The sequence below is a fragment of the Meles meles genome, chromosome 13 (assembly GCF_922984935.1).
Source record: "Meles meles chromosome 13, mMelMel3.1 paternal haplotype, whole genome shotgun sequence".
Taxonomy (NCBI): domain Eukaryota; kingdom Metazoa; phylum Chordata; class Mammalia; order Carnivora; family Mustelidae; genus Meles; species Meles meles.
In genome coordinates this window covers 81,620,092-81,635,771 of record NC_060078.1, presented here as the reverse complement: position 1 = coordinate 81,635,771, position 15,680 = coordinate 81,620,092, and the positions used below count along the sequence as shown (strand labels likewise).

General features: G+C 49.6%; 2 protein-coding genes across 3 annotated transcripts in view; one reads left to right on the top strand and one right to left on the bottom strand.

Annotated features, from left to right (window-relative positions):
• DHX32 (DEAH-box helicase 32 (putative)) overlaps nt 1-1,639 on the top strand; it is a 50,504-nt gene extending 48,865 nt beyond the window's left edge. For both annotated transcript variants that reach the window (XM_046026977.1, XM_046026978.1), the window contains exons 11-12: nt 684-865; nt 1,456-1,639. In XM_046026977.1, the coding sequence (XP_045882933.1) occupies nt 684-865; nt 1,456-1,627 (354 nt within the window). In that variant the 3' untranslated portion in view covers nt 1,628-1,639. The remainder of the gene's footprint in view (nt 1-683; nt 866-1,455) is intronic.
• Nucleotides 1,640-1,794: 155 nt separating this feature from the next.
• On the bottom strand, nt 1,795-15,644 carry LOC123955221 (BRCA2 and CDKN1A interacting protein). The gene is made up of 7 exons (XM_046026980.1): nt 15,450-15,644; nt 11,909-11,983; nt 11,166-11,246; nt 6,832-6,921; nt 5,341-5,528; nt 3,700-3,874; nt 1,795-2,243 (listed from the first exon to the last, which is right to left on the bottom strand). Exons 1-7 carry the CDS (start codon nt 15,615-15,617, stop codon nt 2,073-2,075), a joined length of 948 nt encoding a protein of 315 aa, XP_045882936.1. The 5' UTR covers nt 15,618-15,644; the 3' UTR covers nt 1,795-2,072.
• Nucleotides 15,645-15,680: the final 36 nt, after the last annotated feature.

The following is a 15,680-nucleotide window of genomic DNA, read 5'->3' as shown; positions in this document are numbered from 1 at the left end:
TTGTCCAAAAGGACAGGAGGCCTGTTCTCACTGCAGCGGGGACGCTAGGAAAACATGTTCTTTGGCTGAGCTTCAGGTACAGTCCCTCATCTCATGTGAATTAGCTCACATTTAACCGGTGACACCAACAGCCAGCCAAGAAATAAAGGCAGTGTCTCATCCCCCAAATGAAGGCTGCCTCGTAACGCAGCCCCCTCGACTGAAGCACACCGCCGAGGCGAGCATGTCCTTCACGTCGCGGTCAGAGAAACTGTGGTTTTCCCTCTCAAACTCTGAAGTGGTCTTAAAAGAGAGAAAAATGACATTTTAACATGAATTTCCTCATCATGTGCAGAAAAAGTAAGGCTCCTCCACCACAGTGTTACTGTACTGACTGAGCTAAAACATACGGCCCGTAACGTGGCAGGTTCCACGCCCGCGTTCACCGCCCGAACGTTCGCCTTTGCAGCGGCGCTCCTCACCCACTGCCGGAAACTGCTGACGTTAGGAACGTCCTCACTGTCTCAAAGTTCTGGGCAAAACCCGTTTGGGGCTTATTTTCTAGATCTGCAAATAGAAACATGGGTGGCAGATTTGTAATTTTCACGATTGTGAACACTTTGGAGTTTTTTTTAAAAGAGAACAGTTTTGTCCGTTATCTCCATCTTAACACAAAATCTTTTTTCCCCAACGCTGCCTGGTAGATCGCGCGGGACGTGGACGGGTCGGGTAACTACTTGATGCTGACGCACAAGCAGGTCGCTCAGCTGCACCCGCTGTCCGGCTACTCCGTCACCAAGAAGCTGCCGGAGTGGGTGCTCTTCCACAAGTTCAGCATAGCCGAGAACAACTACGTCAGGATTACCTCAGAAATCTCTCCTGAACTGTGAGTTTAACAGAAAAAATGGAGTTCTTTTCGACTCATAGTTGAGCAAATGACCCATTTGGCTCTTGGGACATTTTCTGTGAGCTTACACTGGCCCCAGTTCCAATTTCTGCTGAGCGTCCCTACTTAGGGCAGGTCTCTTCGAGTGAGGACAGAAATGCTCCTCTCTTTGGAATCACAGCCCACAGAGGAGCTCCTGGCGGGCTGTCTGTGGGGCAGGCAATGCCTGATCTTGGTCAGGGTCAAGAGTTTGAGCCCCATGCTGAGTGTAGAGATTACTTTAAAAAAAAAAAAAAATGAAATATAGAACAGAGCATAATGCCTCTTAAAAGATAGGAAAAGTTGCAGAGAAATAACACAACACAAGAGAAGCCAACATATTCTAGAAATGCAGTTGGATTAGTTCCATGAAAACCACAGGAAAAAAACCACAGGAAGTATTTATTCCGCAAAGGCAGACGGAGACGGAAGAGTTCAAATTAAATACCAGGTCTACAACGAGATTCTTTGGGGGTGGAAGTTCCCACACGTAATGTTTGGTAGTTCTCCCCAAAAAAGAAAAAAAAATCTCACCTTTATGTTTTCAACAGATTTATGCAGCTGGCACCACCGTACTATTTCAGCAACCTGCCTCCTAGTGAAAGTAAGGATATTCTCCACCAAGTAATGGATCACCTTTCACCTCTTTCAACAATGAAAAAGGACCAGAAAATGTGTGAGAAGTGCCCTGAGACTACTGAGCCAAGATGCACCGTCCAGTGACTCTTCAGAACCTTCCACAGAAAGCAAGATGTGCAATAAGTCCCGCCCCTGCCCTCCCCCAGCTGGCCTGAACGTCGTTTCACCAGAGTGAGGTGCAGACATTCAACTTGAACAAGGACGGCACACCCCACACGAGAGTCTTGAAAAAAATAACACTTTGTATATTATTTAAAAATAAAAAATAGAAGTTTTTATTGAGTTCTTTAAATTACGACTCCATGTTTTCCTTCTTACTGGAAAAGCTTTTAATCCACCAATCATAATTCGACCAAATTTTTTTTTTAAAAGCTATTTTGTAAATGTGTCACAGACACAAGTGACAGACCCCTACATTTTGTAGAGGACCTTACTCTGAATAAAGTCTGGGTTTTTCAGTAAATCTGAGCTGTTTTCTGGTAATTTTACAAAACGCAAAACCACCCCATTACTGTCCATGGGAAACAGGTCAGAGAGAGAGATGCTCCTTCAGTTTATCCATGATTTCGTTCATCCTGTCACCTGGAATCAACATCACGGTTCGCAAGGGCTTCATCGAGACATCATCAAAGGACCACCTGCCTCCCAGACGAGTGTCACTCTCTTCCTGCACTGAGTAGTTAAACTTCAGGATTGCTTTCTGAACCAAAGATATAATTGTAAGTTAAAAATTCAGACAACCTAAAGGAAAAAACCTATTTACGTGGCAGCCAGGAGTACGAGTTGATGTATTTAAGAATGACAATGAAGAACAACGAAAATAACAGTGAACAGAAGCAAAACATGGAATAAAATAAGCTCAAATAGGATATGCAGGTGGAAGTTACAAAATGCTTACAGATTTCTGACCTCCAGAAGCATGGAGAGCAGTGTGCCAGTGCGAAGCGGCGAACAGCAGCTAAGCGTCATGGGCTACTACCATTTCTAAGCGTTTATGATTCTGAAGTCCCTCACATTCACTCACATTCATTCTCATTTGATTCTCAGTCTTGCAACAGAAAAGTGAAATAAAGACTTGTAACATGTAACAGTTAATGAAAAGAATGGTCTTCAAACACAGGTGTTTCCCCATTGTCCTGGCTGCTCCCTTGGAATCAAGCCATGTGAAAACAGGGAGGTCTGTGTAACCAGGCTTAAAAACCCATCCAGCCTGCCCCGAAACACTCTAAGGTGCTCAGGCATAAAAACTTAACTTTCACTATTTACTTTCTGAAAAACAAGGGCAGAGCTGAACCTGTGGTACTTCAGTCTTCAGTCAAAGGCTTTTTGAAAAGTAGTGACAGATGTGGGCGCCTGGGGGCCTCAGTCAGTTAAGCATCTGCCTAGGGCTCAGGTCATGCTCTCAGGGTCCTGGGATGGAGCCCATGTGCAGCTTCCTGCTCAGCGAGGAGTCTGTTCTCCCTCGCCCATCATAGCTCCCCGTGCTTGTGCTTGCTCTTCTTCCCTCTCAATTAAATAAAATCTTAAATTAAAAGAAAAAAAGGTAGTAACTCATGTTCTCTAATCCAGGAAAGTAGGTTACCCCCGGATTTACTTAGCAGGTCAGGGTGAGAAAGCGTATGCTCTGGTATCTGGTTGCCCATCATGGCACAAGCCACCTTTCTGCAAGAAAGTGCTAGGAATCCCACAAGTGGGAGGACATCCAGGACCAAGGGCACAGAGAACCACGTAAGCCACCACTGGGGAGCAGGGCCTGCCCCAGCTTGCACATTAACCGCCTGCATGACCTCAGATAATGGCTCTCATCTCCCTCAGACTCAATGTCCCCCATCAGTAAACCAGGACCAACGTCTCCCTCATGGAGTGGTTCTAGAATTAAAGATCTTCCAGTGAGCGTATTGAGGGTCTGATCACCATTCAACGTTCATGGCTTCTCTCCTCCCACGCTCCGCCCTGGGGGCTGGGGGGCTGGGGATGAACCTGCGAGGAAGGTTCTAGCTGTGGGGACTGCACCAGCCACCAGCTGCCGGCAACATGGAGAAACGGCCGCCATCTCAGAGCACTCTGCCATAAACCGGAGAGCAGTCAATCCTTCCTATCGTCAAGAAAATCCTTGTTTACACTCAAACAAATAGATGAAAACAGGACAGTCTTACCTCATAAAAAAATTCTTCCTCTGCATTGGCAAACATTAATTCCTCTTTCTCTTGATTATTCCCTTTCTTTCTGGAATTGTTTTTTCCAGCTTCCACAAACGTCTTGCTTATCAGAAGGTAGAAGTAACACTTCCCACATGGCTTATTAGTTTTGTGTGCCTCTGCTAGTTCTTTCCTACAAAGCATAACACAGAGACGGTCTGCCTGCTGAGCCCGGTGAAACCCACCCACAAACCAGAGCACAGGGCAAACCAATGAGGCCTCTGTGGGGGGGTCCGCTGTCTTGGACACAGGCTTGATGGACAGAGATCGGATCTGGACACTTCTAACGCCTTGAGTTTACCTATGTGGTCCCCTGCACTGTGATGGACTATGGACATGTTTTACAGGACACAGTGGGATGTATCCCTCAGGCGATGCTGAGCTGTGGACACACAGCAAATAATAGGGTCTCACATTTATCAACATCACTGCTCTGCCTCTGCAGATATTAAAAATAGGCAAGAATCTGGATTTTTAAAAACAAATGTTTAACAGAGCATCAACCAATGTGATGTGTTGTGATGTGACGTGATGACCATGTGATGACCAGTCTCCAAGCACTAGAGTCCAGCACTATGACGAGTCTTGGCATACTGCAGAAGTGGCATGACAGGACAGATTCCCCTAGATTCTAGAAGAGTCCGTGGAATGGCAACGTAGCCTTCAGAAAACTGCATGTCCCTATGTATGTGACTAATCAAAGATGTAAAGACTTCAGCTTTCTTGAACAGAGGACCAGGAGAAAGCACATCACTCTCCTGTGAACCCAAATAAACATGAGCGCCAGCGGATCAGGAAAAGTAAAAAAAGCAAACCAAAGAACGGCAGCTGGGCATCAGGGGAGGGCAGGGTTGAGAGTAAAACTAGAAAGCAATGAACCTGTTCAGTGGGAACCCTGAAGGTTCACCTGTCCTTACATGCCCATCACCGGCTAGCAGGCACGCAGCACCATGACCCCGGAGCAAGGGCGTCCATCTGGATTTCCATCCTGCTCTACCCCAAAGCACAGCAATCCCGGTCCTTAGCTCTTCTTAACAATTAAAATGTTGTAAACCTAAAACCCCTGCATTAAGAAAGTACAACAGGGGCACCTGGGTGGCTCAGTCCGTTGAGCTTCTGACTCTTGGTTTCAGCTCAGGTCATGATCTCAGGGTCATTTTTAAAAAAACACCACCACAAAGAAGTAAAAACAGCAAACTCCAAAACAAGAGAGACACAGTATCAGTACTGCTACCTTCGTTACAAAACATCCCAGTGGAATTGAAGAGTTGTACCAGTTTGTTACTGGACTAACCGTTCGGCACTGTGTCCTTGTCACAGAAATCTGGCAAGGGGATGACAACTTTAGACCAGTAGGGGGTAAAAAGCCTATATAAACGCATCTGTGTTTATACCCCACACACCTGGTAAGACTGTTCATACTGTCACAAGTCATGAAGGGGCCCACTGTCAGGAAGGGACATGCCCCTGGGAGGCAGTGGCCTCTGTTCACTGGAGCCAAAAGGCCCCCAAGACGGCGGGCGGAGCACTTCCTGCCGCCACTGGCTCGGAAGCCCTGCGCGGAGCCCCGCCCCGCCCACCCTGGGTGCAGGCTCTTACTGGAGCTGCTGATGCATGGGCAGCGCGACCTGAGGAGGGACGTTGATGAACCTCTCGCTGAGGAGCAAGCCCACGGGCTTGGAGGTGTCATTCAGATGTGCGTCCAGCTGTTCCACCAAGCTCTTCCCATAGCTCTTCTCACAGGAGCTCAGGATCAGCTCTTTAATCTGCTCGGCACACTGGGTGCCCTAGGAAGCCAAGACAAGGTCGCTGGTCGGTACAGGCCACACCAGGAGCAGAAACCAGGGCGCTATCACCTTCTACCAAACCGTGAGAGCAGCCTCCTGCCACCGCCTTTAAAGCCCGCCTGTCCCCCGTGCTGACCGCTCAAGCATCTCTCCGAGTCTCTACACCTGGATATTTACGGTCCCACGAGCAGTGGTGACAAGACACCAACACTCACACAACAATAGCGATTCCAGTCCATCTTGTAAAGACAGATGGGAATAACTGGAAAGTTCACAAAAAACCTGAAGGTGAAGTTTGACATGAACTTTTTCTGATAAACAGCTGGTTTTCCCTTTTTATTAAAACGCATCGAGGGACGCCTGGATGGCTCAATCATTAGGCATCTGCCTTCGGCTCAGGTCATGATCCCAGAGTCCTGGGATCAAGTCCCACATCGGGCTCCCTGCTCCGCAAGAAACCTGCTTCTCCCTCTCTTACTCCCCCTGCTTCTGTTCCCTCCCTCCCTGTGCCTCTCTCTGTCAAATAAATAAAATCTTAAAAAAAAAAAAACTCGGGGCGCCTGGGTGGCTCAGTGGATTAAGCTGCTGCTTCGGCTCAGGTCCTGATCTCAGGGTCCTGGGATCGAGCCCCGCATCGGGCTCTCTGCTCCACAGGGAGCCTGCTTCCTCCTCTCTCTCTGCCTGCCTCTCTGCCTACTTGTGATCTCTCTCTGTCAAATAAATAAATAAAATCTTTAAAAAAAAAAAATTAAAAAAAAAAACAACAAAAACTCAGCGAGTCAGCAGAGATGAATGGAAACACGAGTGAAGGTCAGGACGTGCCTTCCGCTGCAGGAAGCAACGAAGCCCCATGATGAAAGGAAGAGCCGCAGGCCGGCAGGGTCACCAGCTCCGGGGTTGATACCAACACCAGGACCCCAGTCTGGATGGTTCTCCACACCCCAGGGAGCCGGGACTTTCACGACAGAGATCATTCAGCACAAAAACACTCTTCATGTTAAAAAAAGATTACAATGGGGCGCCTGAGTGGCTCAGTCAGTGAAGCGTCTGCCTTTGGCTCAGGTCATGATCTCAGGGTCCTGGGATCGAGCCCCATCAGGCTTCCTGCTTAGCAAGGAGTCATCTTCTCCCTCTCCCTCTCTCAAATAAAATCCTAAAAATAAGATTACAGTAAGATTTCACAAAAGCACATATCCTTATTGTTACTCTCACGGTCTGACATAAACAGCACCAGCACCATGCATTAAACAGAAGTGACTGGGGTCTAAGGCACAGGTACTCAGATGCCACCAGTGAAACCAACCTTTCTTTCAGTTAAATTTAAAAGACTTATGAATCCAAAAATCTCATCTTCATCCACATCGTCATCGCTGTCTTCTGAAACATCCGTTTGCTATTTTAGAAAGAAAAAGAATTACAACTGTATGTCTCGTTGGGAGGAAGCAGAACACCAACTCACACTGCAGTTTTCCGACACTTTCCGTGGCTGCCGTCGCCGCAGGGAAGGCACTGAGGACCGTGGGCCTTGTCCCTACCGGCTCACCTCTCTTGGGTCTGCTCCCCCTTTCTACATGCTGGTGACTGCTTCCTGCTCCACATTTTCTTTATGCTGGATTCTCAGTATATTACCAATCCAGACGAGATAAAACCTCTTGAAATTAACCCTCCTGTCTTCTAAGTGGCCTGGTCCAGGCCAGCCCTGCTCGGTCCTCCAGGGGGGCCTCCACCCACACGCCCCCAGAGCGCAGGCAAGTCCTGAGCAGCGGGGAGGGCGAACAACGCTTGAGCACCACTTCCACCTACCACATAAATGGAAGAGGAAAAAAAGGGCAAGAAAGGGAATGAAATAGGAACAGAGAGCTAAGAATGAAATACTTGACTCCAACCTGAACTTGCTGACTCTACCGACAGCCCCTCCCCTGGGCCTTCCAGCTCCTTCCACATCTTCCTCCACGTGGCCTGCAGAGGCTGTGCGCTCTCATTGCGTCCCCAGCACCTGGGATGGCAGGGACCCACAAGTGTCCTGTGTGTGTCCCTGACACTCTCCTGCGAGAAGGGACTGACACGAGCTCTCGCTGCAGCGCCGCTGGCTCCCAGCAGGACAGCTGAAGGAGCTGGGGCGCTCTAGGTGGCTCTGGGCGGGAATGGAGCAGCGGCACCTGCATCTACAGGGTCAGGGCGTCAGGCCGGTGGCTGAAGGGGCCTGGCCTCACGGGAGGGACCTGGGGAAGTGGCTCCCGGATCTAAGGCGGCACAGCCACTGACGGGGGATTGGGCCAAGGGGCAGCCAGGCTCAACATCTCTGCTGAGCCAGGCCATGAGAGACCACCAGTTTCTTCCTGCGGAACGAGGAAGGGCACGGTGGCCGAGGAAATGGAACTGTGTGCCAAAACGAGAGCGGCTGCGAGCTCCAGAATCAAGAAGCACGGACAGAGCAGGACAGTAACACAGAAGGACACAAACGTGACCCGTGAGAGCGCCAGGGCATATCTGCTCAGAAGGAGACGGAAAGAAGAGAACACGTCCACCAGCCCCTGTCCCTCAAGAGCAAACGGGAGACAGACGTCCTGCACCTCACAGATCTCCCATCTATTGCAGCAAAATACACGCAGTACCGACAGAGCACCACGGGAGGAAAGGGGACCCTGGGTGCCGAATCCTAAGCAATCCCCCAAACTGGGGCACCTGGCTGGCTCAGCTGGAGGGGAACGCGACTCTTGATCTCAAGGTTGTGAGTTGGTTGGGCAGAGCTTAGTTAAGAAAAAAATGGAAGAAAAGAAACCCCCCAAATGGTCACTGGGCTCACAAGCAGTTAGCATCCCCCGGGGCATGCTCCCTTGGTCCTCCTTGACCAGTGACCAGCCCTCAAAGCAACACCCCACCCGAGCCTCTCCATGGGGCCGGGGTCACAATCCCATCAGCCTCATCCACGACCACCTGCCCCTGCAGCGAGAGCCCCACCTACTTGACCGGTTCACCGCCCCTTCCCATGCCCCCCCATCCCTCCAGCCTCCTGGTTCAACACAATTCCGGGGATTTTCAGGCCTGAGCAACCGGACCTCAAACCCACCCTGGAATCTCGCTCTACACAGCCCACAGGTGCAGTTCAGGGCCTCCCCCTGCCCTTCCCCTCCACAGCCCCAGGATCCGTCTTCTCTGCAAGAGTCCTAGAGGCTCTGGTGGAAGTTCTGGGCAATCCCTCTCCTAGGGACTGAAATCTCTGTGGCTGGGACACATCAAGTACCTCTGTGGAAGCCAAAAGCCGTAACTTCTTTACCACGGTGAGGTTATTTGTGTCATCATCCCAGTGAAGGCTGAATCCCCCCACTGACAGCAAAGCTCTTGCAAAAATAAAAGTGAATTTCTTATTGGACGGTCTTAGGACACGATTAGAAGGTGGAGGAGGGGGGCGCCTGGGTGGCTCAGTGGGTTAAAGCCTCTGCCTTCAGCTCGGGTCATGATCCCAGAGTCCTGGGATCGAGCCCCATACTGGGCTCTCTGCTCAGCAGGGAGCCTGCTTCCTCCTCTCTCTCTCTCTCTCTCTCTCTGCCTGCCTCTCTGCCTGCTTGTGATCTCTGTCAAATAAATAAAATTGTTAAAAAAGGCGGAGGAGGGTCAGTCACGTCTCCTCCACACTGAGGAGGCACCTAGGACAGAAAACTGAAGCCAGCCGTGCCACACCATTCTCACTCAGGCTGTTAGTGACAGAGGGATCGTGGGGACACGCGACCCTGAGGCTACGTGGCAGCTCTCCATGGTGCCCAGGACTCACCCCGCAGCTCTCCTGGAGCCTGGGGCACCATGGTGAGGCCTCAGGGCAGTTATCTAAGGTGGGGCCTCTTTAGGGAAGATCCGAACAAGCCTCCCCACATTCTGGTCAGGGCATGCGTTAGCTTCCCTGGGGCCCAGAGCGCAGAGCCCACAGGAGGTCCCGGCGCGAGCACGACAAGATGGAGTCAGTGTGGTCAGCATGCCTACACACACCATCAGCTGGAGGGGACACGTGTTTGGTGAAAGGGGCCTGCTTCTCCCATGCTCTAATGAAAGAAAGCTACTGGTGGTGCTGTTCCCTTCACTGTGACATTTCATGCCATGAGGTTTAGTAACAGGGATGCTGATGACCCTATCCGACAGCTCCAGAACGTCAGGGGAGTACTGGTGAGAAGAGCCAGACTGGGGTGTTGAGGACAGGAGGCAGAGGCTGCGAATGCCAACTTTCTCGAGACCTGCGGCTTTGACAACAAAGGAGGTGGCTCAAGGGGCGGCGGTGAGCGCGAGCTTCAGACTGAAGGGCCGCTGCCTTCGCACCACGACCAGACGGCGCGGGCCGGGCCACGGTGCGGGCAGGGCCGGGCGGAGACCAAGCATGGGTGCCGCCGCTCCAGCACTCACCATGTGCTGCAGCTCGGAGCGCCACGTGCTCAGCCACTCCTGCTGCTTCCGAACCATGAGCCACCACACAAAGCAGGGACCAGGACCACCCTCGTTTCCAGAGATGGATGAGGAAATGGACCAAGGTCACTGTGGCAGATTCTGTTTTCCACAGACGGCCGCTCCAGCTCCAGCTCCACGCTGACAAAAGACCTCGTCCCTCCTCCCTGAGTGGTGGGGTCCGTCACCCTCCCCTCGAGCCTGTGCAGACCTTCATGTCTGACTACGAGGACAGCGGAAATACAAAGCTGTGCACTTGTGGCTGGTTCTTTGGGGCTGCTTGCTCCTGGAACCCAGCCAGTGTAGAGGGGCCCGCCCCGCGGAGGAACGGAGGCCCCTGGCCCACAGTCCCAGCGGGGCTCCCCGTGGACAGCCAGCACCCACCTGCTGGTCACGTGAGTAAGCCATCTTGAAAGTGAATTCTCTGGCCCCCGCTGACCCTCTCTAGCTAACGTGACATGGAGCCGACAGGAGTTGTCCTCACTGAGTTGTGTCCAAAAAAGCCAAAGAGGGGACCGTTGCCATCCTAGGACACTAAACCGAGGGCAGGAGGCACAGACAGAAAACCCACAGCATCATCAGGAGCAGCAGCGGCAGGACTCACCCTCTTGCTGTGCCTCCTCCAAAAGCTCCCTCCGTGCTTAATGCCACTTCCTTCCAGGTCACCCGCACCCCCAGCGTGGCCCCTAGCATGGCTCCTTTGCGGACTCCGCCCTTGACTTACTTCCCCAAGTAACAGTGCTATCAGCAGGGGCCGTCCCCACCCTCCCTGGGTAGACCATCCATCTGCGGAGACCGCCCAAATCCAGCTGCTGTTCACACCTCCCCGGCATGTATCACCTGCAAATCAAACTGACCCCCTCATCCTCCACGTTTGCTATCTTGGTTGCTGGAGCCAGACACGTCTGGAGCCACCCTTCACTCCTTTCCCCTCAGTCAGACCAGTGACTCACTAAGCCCCATCATACCTCATCTCCCAAATATCTCCCTTCTCTTGCTATCCATTGCCAGCCCCAGGATTCCTACACTCAGTAATCTTGGAAATTACTGTTTCTAACACTGTTAGAATGGCTTTCTAACCAGTCTCCCTTCCTCCAGTGACACCTCTTTCCAGTTTGAGCTCCTGGCCCACCAGCTAAACATCAGGAGGATCTTAACAGGACAAAAAAATAATTTAATCAGAACATACATAACTGTCCCGCTTACCTTTATCACACTCCCAATGTGGTTCTGTTGAATTAAGAGATCCGTTAGTTCTGCCGTGTTCACAGGAGCCTTCAGGAAAAGCTAAGAGGAGGGAAAAAAAAAACCCCTTATTTTAAATGAAAATCAAAGCATAATTTTTAATAAAACTCCTAATATCCACACTCAAACAATGAAATATCAATGATGAAAAAGACACCTCAAAAGAGCGATCCCAGGAGGAAAGGAAAAGCCCAGAAGAATTGAATAAAACTGAAGGGACAGTCAGGGGTAAGACAGGACGTGTGGGGGAGGGGAGAACGACGGACAAAGGGGCAAAGAATGTGGTGCCTGGACCCTGGAGGCTCTAAAGGGTAAAACCAAAGCCACCGTACAGGGGTGAGGACTGTGTAGAAGCAGCAAGCCCAACTCTGCAGCACCAGCTGGTGCACTCAGCGATGGGACTATGGAAGAATTCTTTGGCCCCACAAAACTTAGACAGGAGGGAGAGAGAAACAGTGGAGTAGCTCGAATAATTAGCACAGGAAAAGGAAGGTATTTTAGGACACAGGGCACTTATTAACATATGAATCGGAGGCTCAAAGGGGAATTAGGCTGAGAAGAAAAGAGAAACTGTCCTTCCTTCTCTGCAGGGTGGAGGGAGTAAGAATGGGAATTCTAAAATAAGGGATGAAATCTGACCTAGCTTGTGTGGAATGGCCTGGATTTTCTTAGAAGAGATTTGTGCAGAGGAGCAAAGACCATACCTGCTGTAGTAACTTCTTAATTCCGTCGTAATCCTTATCGGAGATGGAATAAGCTTCAAATTCAACATTCACTTCCTGTAAATAATGATGTGGGGAAACAAAGGTAGACGAAAAATTACTAAATTTCCTTACTACCTACAGCCTACTGACAAGTCCTTGAAACAGGCAGAGTGACAACCCTCTAGGGACTCAACTGCCTTAATATTAATACTTTGCTAAGAGCAACAGGCAATCTTAGCCCAAACCCCAGGATCCTGTAAATCTACTTTATCATATAAAAATTCTTCGGAAACTTCCTTTATCTCTACCCTCCCTCTCCAAGATACACGTTGGCAATCACATGTGACCCACAGATATACATATGAAGGGTCTCATGACTCAGGTTTTATCAAACAGTAATAAATGACCTTTTCCCAACAATAGCTAGCCCCCACAAGGTCCTGGAAACCTTGCTTCCAAAATTCCTGAGAGACTCACGGTATCCCTAACCCCCTCCCAACTTGAAAGTATATAATGGGCCACTCCTCAGGACCCCAGCACTGCTCTTTCGGCCCACAGGTCCTGTCCTTCTGCTTCAATAAAACCACCTTTTCGCACCAAAGAAGCTGTTGGCATTTTCTATTCTCTGCTTTATGGATAAGAAACGGAAAAATAACCAAGTATTTTGAATGGAACAAAGAGCAATAAAGCAGAGAAAAATGTGTAAAGATGTCTCAGGTTCTCCACAGCATTCTAGGCTCAAGGACCCAGCCTCTCCCTGCCCTCGGAGGTCCAAGGTTCCCTTGCATCCTTACCTCAAACTCCCCATCTTCTGAAGCTCCCCTCCAAGGGTCACTGTTAGGCACAAGCAAGAGTCCTAACCACAGGGCCACAAGAACTTAACATGCCTAGTGCTTTTCTTCTCATCGTTTCAATACCCTGACCTTTTCCTGAAGTTCTCATATCCACTTTCTATCCCCTCTCTGCTTGTTGCCGCAAAGCCAATCACCCTGTTTCTAAATCAGACTTAACACACACGCGCGTGCATTTCCTCCCTTATATACACAGCATACCTAAAGCAGATTTTGAATTTCAAATATAATTCACTTGTGATCTCTCTCTGCCAAATAAATAAATAAAATCTTAAAAAAAAAAAAAAGTAATACATTTCATCGGTAAACACTACAAGAGACCAGAGATTACAGAGTTAGTAGTCTTATTACCCACCACCCAACTCCTACGCTTCAGAGGTTACTATCAGTAGTTAAGTTAATCTTTCAAGGGGTTTTCGACACATAATCAAATTTATTTCCTGTTTCTCTCCCCTACAGAGGCTACACTACACAGACTACCTTCACTTTACCTGCTATGTATCCTCTGTCTTAAATGGTGATAACTCCTAACTTCAGAAGATTGATGTAAATATTAAACGAGTTGGGGTGCCTGGGTGGCTCAATGGTTAAGCCTCTACCTTCGGCTCGGCTGGGGTCATGGTCTCAGGGTCCTGGGATTGAGCCCCTCTCTGCTCAGCAGGGAGCCTGCTTCCTCCCTGCCCCACTGCCTACTTGGGATCTCTCTGTCAAATAATAAATAAAATCTTTTAAAAAAAAATTAAATGAGTTAATACAATGTGCACAAAGTCTGGAAACATTATTATTATGACTGAAGAATAAATTCTTTCCAGTGCAACTACTGTATCAGGAGATGTGCACATTTTCAGTTTTGACAGATACTGTCAAATTGCCCTCCGAAGACAGACACCGCAACAAATTATATTCCCACCAACAGTACACATGCCTCTTTCCCTACACTACAGTCAACGACCATTCTCACACTAATTTTTTTTATTTTTTATCTATTTGAGAGAGAGAGAGTACAAGTAGGCAGAGCAGCACAGGGAGAGGCAGAGCGAGAAGCAGGCTCTCTGCTTAGCAGGGAGCGATCCCAGAGTCCTGGGATCATGACCTGAGCTGAAGGTAGACACTTAGCCAACTGAGCCACCCAGATGCCCCCTCACACTAATTTTTAATCACTGGAGTGTGACTGACTATCCATGTCAACGAAAGCACTGACTTCTATAACCCCCAAATTAGCAAAACAGCCCATTAAAGCTCTAAGTGAAAAAAGGTGAGGTCACATTCAACGCAAGGGGCCAAAGTTAAGAGCTGATTTCTAAGGGAAAGTTCTGTTCAAAGGAAGATTTACCATATACTCACGCCAGTCTGAGCCTAAGCCTGAATCATGTTTATATTGAATTTGACTTCCCCTCAGTTTCTCTTGCTTATTCTGTTGTGGCCACATTAGCTACCTTTCTGTCCATCAACCAGGAGGTCTTCCGATTTTCTTATAAGTTAAATGAAAAGTCAGTGGAGTGTTCTGAACAGGGAAAAGAGAACAGACCTACATTTTAAAAAGATCTCTCTGGAGGCGCCTGGCCGGCTCAGTAGGAAAAGCATGTGACTCCTGTTTGTGCATTTGAGCCCCACACTGGCCTTAGAGGTTACTAAAAAATAAATAAATAAACGTCTAAGTACGGTATTTAGCATTCCTGATATCGTATAATAAAATGAAATCTCTCTGGCTGCAGGCGTAGAGATGGTACAGGAACAAGAATGGAAGAGAGCAAGCCACTGAAGTGACTACAGGAGTCCAGCGAGGGTGGAAGCAGGTACTGAGTCTGTTGAAGAATCAATGATGGAAAGTGTCTGGGTACGAAAGTAGAGCTACAGATTTATTGACAGACTGTGGGATATAAGATGCAAAAAGAGAGGAATTAAAGTTAGTTACCGGGTTTGTCTGAGTGACTTGGCGAATACGGGAACCATTACAGAAATGGCAAAGATTAGGAGCTGGAGCATGAATTGCAAATTCTGCTTGGGACCCATGAAGTTTTAGGTACCTACTGGGCACATGGTGCTCTGAAGGATCATTCGGTCCTGATAATTCATTCAACAAATATTAAGCACCTGTAATGCCAAGCAGTATGGTAGGAGATATGCTGGAAAAAAGGAACCCGGTTTTCTAAGAACCCATCACCAGGGTCGGTGAGTGGGGCAGGTGCAGGTGCCCGGAGGCAGAAGATACAGCTTAGCTGGGCTCTAAGGACGGGAAAACACCGCAGAATGAAGGGCACCGGGAGAGACTCCCGACAAAGCGGACCGAGAAGGCCTTCGAACAACGCAGAGGGCCGCGGAGAGTGAGGAAGGCAACAAGAACCTGCTGCAGGCTGGGCTGAGACTAAACTGCAGCTCTTGTTGTATGGATTTGGGGCTTTTACAGAAGCCACTGAGAAAAGGGCTGTGGCGAGTGTTCCCGGAGAGGTGGGAGGGGCCAGGCCGCGGGGTAGGACTTCTGAAAATAGTAGTAATAATTCCTGGGGCTGCAATGTGTAAAAGACTCAAGTGGAACCCGAGCGGGGCAGTTTTATCATCTCCAGTTTCTGCTCACGGACCCTGAGGTACTGGCAGTCGCTCCTCCGAGCAGCTCACTCAGCCACACGGCTCTGGCGGCCTGAAACTTTTTTCCCAGACATAAACCAAACTGGGGTCGCGTGTTTTCTCACCTCGTGGATGCTCTCGTCGTCTTCATCCTCTTCTTCGTCACTGTCTTCATCGTCTTCGTCCTCATCCTCCACTTCATCTTCCTCTTCTTCCTCGTCGCGGTTGACCGGGACGCCTGGGGCATGAGGAACCCCGCTTCCCAACGCACGCCGCTTGGGCCTGGACGCCATGTTGCCGGCCTCACTGCGCCTGCGCAACTCCCACGAGCCCGCCCTTCCGGACCCGCCCACACA